The sequence below is a fragment of the Crotalus tigris genome, unplaced genomic scaffold (genome assembly GCF_016545835.1).
Source record: "Crotalus tigris isolate CLP2741 ecotype Arizona unplaced genomic scaffold, ASM1654583v1 scf7180000020062.1902635, whole genome shotgun sequence".
Lineage (NCBI taxonomy): Eukaryota > Metazoa > Chordata > Lepidosauria > Squamata > Viperidae > Crotalus > Crotalus tigris.
This window is the reverse complement of record NW_024097841.1, coordinates 439,864-452,418: the sequence shown is the minus strand read 5'-3', so window position 1 is coordinate 452,418 and position 12,555 is coordinate 439,864. Positions and strand designations below refer to the sequence as shown.

The 12,555-nt window shown below is 45.0% G+C and overlaps 1 protein-coding gene across 3 annotated transcripts in view; it reads left to right on the top strand.

The window, feature by feature from the left end:
• The window catches only part of OPHN1 (oligophrenin 1), a 151,628-nt gene that overhangs the window by 100,188 nt on the left and 38,885 nt on the right, over window positions 1-12,555 (top strand). For all 3 annotated transcript variants that reach the window (XR_005559410.1, XM_039365374.1, XM_039365375.1), the window contains exons 14-17: window positions 1,005-1,079; window positions 5,348-5,432; window positions 6,679-6,737; window positions 10,772-10,877. Coding sequence is in view for 2 of the 3 variants with exons in the window: in XM_039365374.1 (XP_039221308.1) it covers window positions 1,005-1,079; window positions 5,348-5,432; window positions 6,679-6,737; window positions 10,772-10,877 (325 nt within the window). In the remaining variant the exon portion in view is untranslated. The remainder of the gene's footprint in view (window positions 1-1,004; window positions 1,080-5,347; window positions 5,433-6,678; window positions 6,738-10,771; window positions 10,878-12,555) is intronic.

Below are 12,555 nucleotides of genomic sequence, written 5' to 3'. Positions count from 1 at the left end.
GAAAACTGTTATAAGAAAAACATTTTGTACAATTTTAAAAGAACTGCGAAGGGAATTAAATATACTTCTGAAATGCTCAGAGGAAAATTCAAGATGGCTAATATTCCAGAATGAAACAATAAAAAAGAGTAGAGAAGAACAAGCAAATCTTCTGTTTCTAGCTTTAAGAAGTTGTATCATAAAAGTGCCACAGAAATAAATGGGTTCTGTTCAGCTCTGTTCTTCAGACAACACTCAAAATCCCAGACAGTGGAGTGTTTCTGGCAGAAAACCTGAACAAGTGGCCAACAATGGAACAAAATGAAGGCAAGAACTTCAGCAGTATCAGTTTGCTTTAGATGTTGTCATTGTTTTCTTTGAGTATCCTTGTAAATTCTTTGGCTGGAATATTCTGGGGACATTCAACTAGAAGGCAGCATAGATTTGGTGCGGTCATGCGCATCTCAGGGTTGAACATGGCATTGCGTGCCTAGACTCCCACATGGATGAGTGTCGTCTGCCATGAAGGACAGGCTTTCCTGCCACAAAAAAGTTCTATGAAGAATTCTCTAAGGGTTTGTGGGTCTTAAAATTTGAGGCTGTAGCTAATTACTTCAGGTACTAACCGTCTGCAAGGGAGGAGATGTTGCAGACTGCTTTGGAAGTGCTGGGAGCTGCTTTTCCTCAGAGGAGGATGTGCAAAACTTCTCGGACAGGGTCAGTCTCCACACAACTTTCTTGCCTTCATTAGCTCGCACTGCACGTTTGCAGGCAATTTACCCTGAAGCCTTTTCTGAGAATTACTGTGTTCTAATAAATCATATTAAAGAGGACTGCGATCTCTAGATTCTTTCCCATTTTAAATTATTATTCCAGAGTTTGTTACAAAGTATGTTTGAAAAATGATTTTCCCCCTTAATGATGGCATAAGGTGGCACTAGTGAGCTTCCTCAAATCCTAATAAAGGTCTTTGTTTTGCTAGGATGAATTATTTGAATGGCTTCTTGTTTCTTCCTCCCGTTCAGGTGTCACCACTGAAGGGCTCTATCGCACCGTTGGGAGCAACATCCAAGTCCAGAAGCTCTTGAATGCCTTTTTTGGTAAGAAGCAGGTCTTAATCAGAAGCTGTCCAAGATAAACTGTCGGAGAGTTAAGGAACCAACTCCCGCTATTCAGACCACCACAGGGTGTACTTTGGCCATTCTGAAATCTGACTTAGCATTTCACTGCTTTCTCTTTTTAATTTGCTGAATAATCTGTGAATATGGATAATACATTTTTTTCATGGGAATTAAATTAATATAATAGTTATAGCAGAATGGCTTTCATTAGCACACTCTTTTTCGAATGATAGAAAACTGGACTCAGGAGGAGCAGCAGAGGGGAAGGACAGACCTAGTGGGGCTGTGCTGCAAATAGGTACCCTCCACTTAGAACCATTCGTTTAGAAACTGTTTGAAGTTACAGTGGCACTGAAAAAAGTGATATATCACTGGTCCTCACACTTATGACCATTGCAGCAGTCGCATGGTCACATGATCAAAATTCAGGTGCTTGGCAACTGGCATGTATTTATGATGACCGTCGTGTCCCCGGGTCATGTGATCGCCATCTGCGTTCTTCCCAGCCGACTTGTAATAAGCAAAATCAATGGGAAAAGCCAAATTCACTTAATGACTGCATGATTCATAGTGATTTGCTTAACAACCAGGGCAAGCGGCCATAAAATTGGGCACGACTCACTTAGCCATACCCTTGGTTACCAGTGAAAACTCAGATCCGAGTTTGGTTGTAATTTGAGGATTACTTGGGGGCCCCTCGAGGCCAAACGGGTCAAGGCGCTCTGGATGTTTCCATCCACACCGTCCAGCAATGTTGGGGAGGCTCTTTGGTGCATCGACAGAATCTGGCCCTTTAAGGGCTTCCTTTCCACCAACAGTTTGATGGTGGACATCGCTGGAAGGGCTGCAGTGTAATTTAGTGATGTTTGTATGGCAAAATTATCAGTTGGATATAACATCTGCAGGACACATTCTGCCCTCTTGAACAGGCTCACAAACGTGTGGATAAGAACCAGTTTCTACAGAAGAGAATATGCATAGCTCAGGGTTCAACTGTGGAGTCCTCTTCTCAGATGTTTCATTACCCAACTAACATCATGATTTAAGTTCCAGAGGGAGGGAGGGAGGGAGGGAGGGAGGGAGAGAGAGAGAGAGAGAGAGAGAGAGAGAGAGAGAGAGAGAGAGAGAGAGAGAGAGATGCTACTCTGCCATCCCACATCTCTGCCAGTGTTGAACATCTCAGTGCTTGCACTGGAGAATTAGGATCTGCATAAAAGAGTGAAGATTTGTATTCATAAAAATGTATTGATTAGCTTTGAATTTTGCAGAAGCTGATGGAAAATCTGTAAATCTGTAAAATATGTAAATCCAAACCTTCCAACTTTCCACTCATTTCGATTATTCAGCTGCAATTGTGAACTATCGCTGTTACTTGCTAATACAATCAGAACAATTTGCCAAATGAAAATAAATCCCAAAGGCTCAGGGCTTGTTTTTTTGGACTGAATATCAAGATTTACAATCTGGGACAAGAGAAGTAGAAATACGAGCACAGAAAAGGAAAGAAAACAGTTTTGGAGAGGAGAGTTTGGTAAAGATTAAATAGCTGGAAAACTGAGTTTGATTAGACAAGTATATAAATGTGAAAAATAGCAGCTAGCAATCACAGCTACTCAGGCTTGGAGGAAAAGGGCTGGAGTTAGATTTCTGGGGCCGAGAGGAAAGCAGTAAAAATGATGAAAGGCTGCAAACAGTTGGGCAGGCAACAAAAGCAGAAAAACTGCCAGAGGAGTAAAAAAGAAAAAAGACAGATTTTCCTCCCCAGTTAAAAAGGAAGGGATGAAGATAAAGGAGAGAGTAAGAAGGTCAGGGTCAAGTCTCTGCTCTCAGGGATTAGCAGTCATTAAAGTCATTAGTAAATTATAGCTCTTTCATAAAGAAGAATGACGATTTGAAGGCAGGTTCAGTTATAACACTTCCAAGAGAGGAAATAGAACAGAACAGAACAGAATAGAATAGAATAGAATTGGAAGGGACTTAGAGGCCTTCTAGTCCAGCCCTCTGCTCGAGCAGGAGAACCTATACCACCTCAGACAAGTGACTGTCCAGTCTCTTCTTAAAAATCTCCAGTGATGGAGCGCCCACGATTTTTGGGGGCAAGCTGTTCCACTGGTTAATTGTCCTCACTGTCAGGAAGTTTCTCCTTAATTCCAGTTTGCTTCTCTCTTTGATCAGTTTCCAACCATTGTTTCTTGTCCTGCCTTCAGGTGCTTTGGGGAACAACCTGACCCCTTCTCCCTTGTGGCAGCCCCTCAGATACTGGAACACTGCTATCATGTCTCCCCTCTTTCTTCTTCTCTTTAGACTAGCCAAACCCAAGTCCTGCAGCCATTCTTCGTATGTTTTAGTCTCCAGGTCTTGGATCATCTTTGTTGTTCTTCTCTGAAGTTTTTCCAAAGTCTCATCATCTTTTTTGTGATAGGGTGACCAAAATTGGCTGCAGTATTCCAGGTGTGGTCTCACTAGGGTTATCCGGTGTACGTTCCAGAGACGGGAGGGCTTCAAAGACATTGGAAGTTCAGTAAATGAAAGGATCACTACCAGTAAAGAACCACAGAAAGTTCACTAAGCATCTTATGTGCCATTTGAATGTCTCTTTCCCCTTAGGAAAGACAGAGATCTACTGGAAAGAGCCAGCAACCAATGGGGATGTTTTGTTTCAGGTTCAAATCTTTTCTGCAGAATAGGTCCTTGCATGGCCAAGATATGAAGGGGGCAAACCCTCTCATGTTCCTCTGAGATGTGCAGTGGCTTCAATCTGTTTGGGTCTTTGGGCGGACAGGCTGGAGCCAAGCATCCCTGCCTCCCTCGGATGCAACACAGCCCCTGTGAGAGGCCGATTGCCAAAAGCTGTTCCCACAAAGTCATCCTGCTCTCCCCCTGCTCTCCCCCCCATATCGGCACCTGTTCTTTTATCTGTCTGGGAAGCCCCCCTAAAGCAGCAGGAGAGGCTTTGCAGGATCCCACAGGGTGAGGGTCTTCCCATGCGGTCTCATCAGATTTTGGCTCATGGACAGCAGTTTCTTCAGTCTCTCTTGTGGCTTAATAAGATGGAGACCAGATTTCCAGTCCTCTGCTCATCTCATGGCATCCTCAGTTTTATTTATTCCTTTTCCCTAAAACTTATCAATGTTATTTTGAATTTTATTTCAGTCATCTAAGGCAGATAAAACATTTTGATCTCAGGAACCTTTTATGTTTTAAAAAATGACTGCAGACCCTAATGAGCTCTGATCTATGTGGGTTATATCTGTCAATATTTCCTGTTTTAGAAAATAAAACAGAAGTTTTTAAATATGTATTTATTTGACTTCATGGGGACCCTTTGACAATTGCTGATCTAGGGGATTAGTTTTCTACCCAGTTTTATATCATTCACTAATGATCGAAAAGGACAAATCTGTTAAACCTCCCTTCAATTTCATCCACCTGATTAATCAAAATGTTGAAGCCTATGGGATCAGTACTTAAACTTTGTGGCCCTCATGCATAACTGCATCCCATATTGACGAGAAAGCATTGATGAGCAGTGTCTGAATATTGATTTTCATAATCTATGCACTTAATTATCAGGTTTAAATGATTTGCTAATCAGAAATAGGGTATTTTGTTAGATGTTTCTCTGAATCAAAATATATCTGTAGCATCCTTGCAATTTATTGAGAAATAAATCAAAACAGTGGGAAGAAGATGGGATGAGAATGGATAAATCCATACTGATTTCTGGAAAGCGCACCATTGTTTTCAGTCATTGTGTGGTCACGCTCTGGAATCTGTCCCACCGGTAGTGCTGATTCTAGGCTGGCTGGGGATCCTTAAGAACAGGCTGCTTTGCCAGTGGCTGGAGTTCCCACAGGCTGCCTTGGGTTGGGGTGCTGGTGGCCTGGACTTGAGGTTCCGAAGTGCACCCGAGAGGCCTTCAGCCTTCAGCATTTGCAGCCACTTGCTGTATCCCGCAGTCACGTGGCACGTTTTGCAGCAGCTTTGCCAAGGAGCCAGAGTGCGGTCATTTGATGTCAGGGTGGTGGACCATGGTCGGAACTTCGAATCTGGGGCGTAAGTACCCTTCATGTAGGAACTTTCGTCGCAGGTCACACTTAGACTCTGTAATGCTTTGAGATTTGCCTTTTATCTTGTTGATTTTATAAAAATGTTTTTCTATTTCCCTATAGCTAAATGTTAACTATACTGTACATGCATGAATAATTAATCTGACTTACCTTTTTCCATTTCCCCTCCTTTTCTAGATCCTAAGTGCCCTGGGGATGTGGATTTCCAGAGCAATGACTGGGACATCAAGACTATTACCAGCTCCTTGAAGTTCTACCTCAGGTAGGGTTCAACTTGTTTGCTTTTGGCAAATGACTGCCTGAGTTCAGAATCCTCTTGTGACCCAGATGGATGATGCTCTTGTAGTACTGCCTAGTTAGGTAGTGATGTCTGGATTCACTGCTTTGTGCCAGAGTTGCCTAAAACCAACAAATGCTGGCCTTCCGTTCACAATGGAAGTTATCCAGTCTTCTTGCTGTAAGAAAAGGCACCACTGAGAACCAGCCGCACAAGAGTAGAATAGAGTTGCAACTGCATTTTACAATTCTCCCAACCCTCTTTGTAGAGGGTGGGAAAATAGCAATAGCACTTAGACTTATAGCCATTGCAGTAGTGTTTAGACTTATATACCTCTCCATAGTGCTTTACAGCCCTCTCTGAGAAGTTTGCAGAGTCAGCCTATTGTCCACAATAATCTAGGTCCTCATTTTACCAACCTCAGAAGGATGGAAAGCTGAGTCAACCTTGAGCTGGTCAGGATTGAACTCCTGGCAGTGGGCAGAATTAGCCTGGAAGCTTTGTTTTCTGCCTCGCTTCCTTTTTCTTCCACAATGGAGCAAAATAAAATAAAATTTTAATAATGTACAGTGGTGTGATTGAGACTGTGCCTTCACAGAACTTCTGGGATTTATGTGTCTTTACTTAGCTCTGTCCCTTTATGGTCATTTTCCATTGCTCATCCTAGGAGGCCATCGAAGGGTGGGCTGAAAATCAAAAGCTAAAGGAACAAAGCTTTCCCTTTGGTCTCAGACACGTAAGAGGCAGTTAAACCCACCTTCTGACCATTGCTAAGCAATCGGGACAGCAAGAGGAACCCATGCATCAACGCTTGGGCAGATCAGTGGCCGCTCCCCGAGGCAGTGATTAGCAAAGAGAAACTCGCTTCCTTTGGACATGCGATGTGAGTGGAATAGTGAAAATAAGTAGTTTTGACAAAATTGAAGAAATACAGGAAGTGCCGTGCTGTTAATAGGTATGAGGCTGCATAAATTGGTGTAAGATGGGCAAATTCTCTCCCCTGTCATTTATCAAGCCAGTTGATGCTTCTATCAACTATTTAAACAGGATGCTGCTTTTTAAAAATTACGTAAGGCATCATAAAGAATGAGAGCATAAAGGAGACCAGATGAGCAATCTCGATGCAACAAATGGAGACATAAAGTGCTCCCCCCACCAACACAGAACTTCCCAATGTTGAATGGAACTTGGTTGTTGTTGACTTTGGCAATGTGGCTGCTTCTCTTTCCAGGAACCTCTCTGAACCTGTCATGACATACAAGCTTCACAGAGAATTGGTCTCGGCTGCCAGTAAGTCTCCAAGACGGGGGCAGAGGAGGCTGTTTTGAAGGGTTTCCTGAATGTGTTGTTTGTTTTCCTGATGGTGTGAAAAACACATTTCTGGAATGTTCAGTCTTTGTCAGATGCTGTGAACAAATGTCGTGCTGCTGCTCTCTTCAATAATACCGAGAGACTTTGGCTCAGAAAAAGCAGGAACAGCCTTTCCTATTAATTGTACCAAATGCCAAACCAGGATTTTCAAGCCACAGTCCATTAAAAAAGCTAAAAGTGGGTGCAGAGCTAAGTCATAATGGTTGGGTTTATACATCACATGGACCAAAATAAACATCTACTTGATGGCTTAATGTGATGCATAAACTTTCTAGTTGCTTTTTTCTAGTGTAAGTATAAGTAGAATCTTTCCGACAAACAACAATTAACTGAGTCCTTTCATTTTTACATGGAACACGTATGCCCCACCCCAATATTGCTATGCAGTTTTGTTGCTATTGATGCTACATCATGGTTAAGTGTGAAGAATTCGTGATTTCAAGTGAGTTTCTATAAGGGAACAACTGATTTGGTTGAAAGTGTAAGTAAACAAAGTGCATGACCACAATTTACCATTAAAATAAATTGGCTTTCCTCTGCCTTGAGCTGTTTCTTTGTGTCTTGCCTCTCTTCAAAATGGGGCTCAAGGCAGTGACAAAAGTGCAATGGAAACACATATAATAAAACCTTAAAATGCCAACATAAAATAGACACGTAAGTTAATTAGTAGTTAAATCAGGAGAAGTGAGGGGCAGTGGTCTGTTTCAGAATATTGATGAGAAAATTAACCGGCCAAAACTGGAACGTCTCCAGAGGGGGAAGTGGCAGAGCTGGCCGGCCGGGCGTTGGCTGCGCCTTCTGGGCAGATTTCTGGGGAGGGGACGAGGAGGGAGGATTTCTCAACTGCAAATATTATTTCCCACGGTTGGCACAGACTTCAGGAAGGTGGCTTAAAGATTAATGTTAGCGATAAATATAAGACTCTTTGGAAATTGCAAACGGTCTTTTTAACACTCATTTGTTAATCAGTTAATTAAAGTGGACACTCTTGAATTGTTTCTTCCTCAGGTTTCTTGCCCCCATTTATAAGAGTTCTTCATCTCGCCTTCCCATTACTCTGCTGGCCTTCTTGCAATGTCTGCTTTAACTCTGCAGTGGGAGGGATCTTAGATGGAGAAATTGCAGTCCTGGGCATTTTCACTCTTACTTTTGAAAGCGGAGCCTTTTCTGGAATGAATGTGCTGACACTTGGAAACTGACAAAGCTATTTTCCAAATTGACAAATGGATCGTTCTCCACAGCTGGGGAGTTTGATACTCCGTGCTCCTTGAGAAGAGAGGGGCTCTCTTGGGTCACAAGGGCCTGGATGCCAGCCCAAGCCCCCACCTGCTGGGCACCAAACATTGTTAATGTTTACATGGGGGTTTGCTTTATATTCATATAAAGTTATATTCGTATAGAATATTTGTATACGTTGTTTCCAACTGCAGCAGCATATAAATATGTTTATATAAATAAAATAATGCAATGAATGTTGGGGTGATGGACAGGAAGCAGCCCTCACTCCAAGCCCTTCAGAATAAGGGCCCTTCTTCCCCCTCCCCATCAGTGCTCCTTTCAGATGCTGCTCCTGTCCTCAAGCAAGGGACACTTGGGGGCCTTCTGGAGAAAGGGTCTTGCTCTGCTGTCTGTTCTTCCAGGAACCACTTGAAGATTTAGGAGCTGGAGGCATCTGGGGAGTGAAAATATTGCTGGGCTATCCAGAGTTTCTTTTAAAACTCATTTGGAAACCCATCTCCAGGAATTCAAATGGGTGCAAGCAGTGATGAACTCTTCACTGCAGGAGGGGAAGTTTCTGGGGTCTTTTAAGTGATACTGTTGCTGCCCTCTCGCAGAGCCTCCTCCTCAAAAAAAACCCCATCGCTTGATCCCACCTGCTTGGACAAGTTATGTCCAGTTTCCCTTCTTCCCCTCTTAGGGAAGGTGGTAGAAAAGCTGCTCGCCTGGCAGCTTCAGAGGGTCCTGGATGGAGCAGAGTATCTGGACCCTTTTCAGTCAGGATTCAGGGCATTGCTCTCACTTGCTGGTGATCTCTGGCGAGAGGGGGATGGGGGTAGTGCAACCATCTTCATTCCCTTGATCTCTCAGCGGCCTTTGATGCCATCAACCATGGTATCCTTTTGGGCCAGCTGCAGGATTTGGGGCTGGGTGACTCACTTCTGTGTTGGTTTGGCTCCTTTCCTCAAGGACGGTCCTAATCCGTGTTAACAGGGAGTGAGAGTTCCTGCCCACAGCCATTCCTTTGCCAAGTGCCACAGGGCTTGGGACTCTCTTCACTCCTTTTGAACATCTGCCTGAAGCTGCTGGGTGAGACCATTTGCCACCCCTATGCTGGTGGTTCTCAACTTGTTATCTGCACCCTGGTGATCCAAGTGATGTTGTTGCCGGCCTCTCGCAGAGTGTGGAGGCTGGATGGGGGACAGCAGGCTTTGGCCGAACCCTGGCGAGATCATTGACTTTGGGTGCACGCAGCTTCAAGATCTGGGTCTTGAACATCTTTAGTTCTGGGTGGGGTGGCTTTGCCCCAGACGCTTCCAGTCCACAGCTTGGGGCCTCTCCTGGACTCAGACCTCCTGTCCAAAGAGCAGGTGGTAACTGTGGCTAGGAGAGCCTTTGTACAACCTTGTCTCGTGCACCAGCTGTGGCCCTTTCTGGATCAGGAGTCCCTGCGCTCAGTCACTCAAGCCACGGTCATCTCACATTTGGACTGCTGCAATGCGCTCTACATGGGGCTACCCTTGAAGAGCATTGTGGTGGCCGGGCAGTTCTTAGGGCCCCTAGAGTGGCGCATGTTACCCCACTGCTCCCTGAGCTGCACTGGTTGCCAGTTTGCTTCTGGCTGCATTTCAGGGTGTTAGTTATTATCTTCAAAGCCCTGCATGGCACGGATCCAGGTGCCTGGTGGGACTGGCCCACCCAAGCCATGCTGGCCGAGGCAGCACACTGCGGATCCCGTCAGCTGGCATGCTCTGGGAGAAGAGCCTTCTCCACCGTGGCTCCTGCCCCTCGAAACATCTCACCCCCTGAGATGGACTCCCAGCCGCCTGACCTTCCGTAAGAGCCTGAGGGCCCGGTTCTGCCAGATGGCTTGGGGCCCCAGTGGGGCAGCTTCCTGCTGGAGATGGTTGATCGATTAAGAGCTAACACCACTCCCCCTCCTTCTCAATCTTGTGACAATGAGCTTCCTTTGTTTGTATTGCCGTTTTATTGTGCTGGAATATTTATACTTCATGGTTTTAATGTTTTTTATATTGTAAACCGCCCAGAGTTGCTTTGAAATGAGATAGGTAGCAAATAAATTTAATTTAAAAAAAATTCAAGTCCCTTTTGCTTCTGGGTCCAATTGAAGGTGTTGATCATCACCCTTAAAGCCTTTCATGGCTTTCATGGGACCAGGTTATCTAGGCACTGTCTCGCCTCACTGGGACCGCCCCTCCCATCTGCACCGGCAGAAGGGGCTTTCTTGGGACCCCTCCAGCTAAAGAGTTTCGGCTGGGGGAGTCAAGAAGAAGTGCCTTCTCTGCCATGGCCCCCACCCTGTGGAACATCCTTTTCCAGAGACGAGATCTGTTTCCACTCTAGGTTTTAATTTGTTATTTAATTTTAATGTTTTTATTCCTATATTTTTATTCTGTTGTAAGCCACCCAGAATTATCTGGTACAGCGAGATGAGCGGCATATAAATGTATGAAACAAACAATTAATTCCAGGCTTCTAAAACGGCATCTAGTCCAACTATACTGGACCCCCTCCCCCATTCCTACGTTTCCTCTAGTGCCCCTCTCTTTCAGCATACAGCGCCTCATTGCAGTTACATAATTTCCCAGATTTGTTATAAAAAGGTAAGTGACACAAAGTTAGGAAGGATTCGAACCTGAGCCTGGTAAAATTGCCCTCCAGGCAAGGAAGGAAGCCCCCATGGACCTGATTGTTTTTTTCTTTTTCACCTGCAGAGTCTGAGAACCTGGATTACCGGCTGGGAGCCATTCATGCCCTGATTTATAAACTCCCTGACAGGAACCGAGAAATGTCTGAGCTGCTCATCAGGCATCTGGTCCAGTAAGTGGAGGCTGATCTGAAACCCAAGCAAAGGGTCCCTATTGAGCTTTGGCATTCTGGGGGGTTGGGGTGGGGAGGAAGTGGAGTAGGGGCCAAGGATGTCCAAGCCACGTGAGTGGTGAGTGTACTCAGTAGCTGTTCCAGAAATGAGCAGCTTCCTTGTTTTCCAGCAGAGAAAGATAAAGTACGTTGGAATTAGGGATGAAGTAAACACATTTCCATTTGGGGGCTCAAAAGAGTGCCTTTTTTGGCACTAGTGATATTTGTAGAGGTTGTTGTTGTTGTTCAGTCGCTAAGTTGTGTCAGGCTCTTTGCGACCCCATGGACCCTAGCAAGCCATGCTCCCCTGTCTCCCGGAATTACTTGTGGAGGCCCCCCCTTTCGTGGGGTCGGGGTTTTTTTATGCTTTGTTTGATGCCTGGTGTGGTGGCCTCTGTTTGGCCCGCGCTCTCCTTCCTGATTCACTTTCTTCCTGAGAGGAGTCATTTCCACCAGCCGGGTCACCAGGGCTGGGGATGCTGGGCATTATAATCCAACATGGCATAGGATTTCCACAGCAGGTCAGATTAGGTTGTACAGTCCAAGAAGAACATCAAATGGGCAAACATTTTAGATATATCTGAAATACAATTATAGAAAGGGCAGAAAAGTTTTATATGAAAGACAGCAGGGCACTATGGCTTATTAGAAGAAACAGTTGTTTCTCTTCAGAGATATAGTTCAGGTGGATGCATATTTTACCTATTTAAAAAAGCTAACAAGTTGTCAGTGCTGAGATGCCAGCCATTTCCAAGCAGCTAGAAGCCCTTACTACAAGCAGTTCTCAACTTACAGCTACAATTCAATCTTAACCTCAAGTCATTGAGTGAAGCGGTTAAGCAAGACATCATATAGCTGTCCACGCAGTTGCTTTCCTCAACTACTGCAATCCTGGCACTCCCAGTTGCGGTCATTAAGCAGACAAAATCCCAGGAAAGGAGTGTGGGGCGCTTTGGGGGTTGGTGGAGAATCTGGGAGGCTTTGCTCAGAAGCTGAAAATAGCCTTTGTTGAAATCCAGGCAGAATTTTCAGCCCCTGAGAAATAGAGAGGTCTGGCCTGTGCCGGGCCTTCCAGTGCCATTCCCCCACCTGCCTGAGGCACCCACACTCCTCCCCTTATTGTGTTCCCTCTCCACTCTGCTGGGATTTCAGCTCCTGCTCATCTCTGGGCTGCTTGAAAAAACTGCCTGCCAAAGGATGTCAGCTCCCCTTTCTGTGGGGAAGGAGCGCTTTCAGCAGGGTCCAGAAACGATGCTCAAATGATCAGGATCTGAGCATCCCACTGAAGTTCAGGCAGGCAGCTCTTCCAGCCAGCTCCCAGCAAGATGCTGACCAGATACGGACCTGAGTCACTCTCTTCAGGCCATGCTTGAGCTGAAATTAATCTGCATCCTTAATTGGCTCTGGCCATTGATTTCTCCCTAAATCTTGCCTAAGGAAGGTCAAAGGAAGGGGGAGAAGTCCTGAATTCTTTGTCGAGAAAAGATCACAAGGACATCTCAGCCCAAGAGTGATATGGCTTGGAAAAGATTAGTCCAAAAATGTATCTCTATTCCATCTTACCCACTAAAAGATCCAGCCCTTGGACTGAGGAACATTGCCATCTTCGGTCAACCATATCCATCCTCTGTCTCTCATG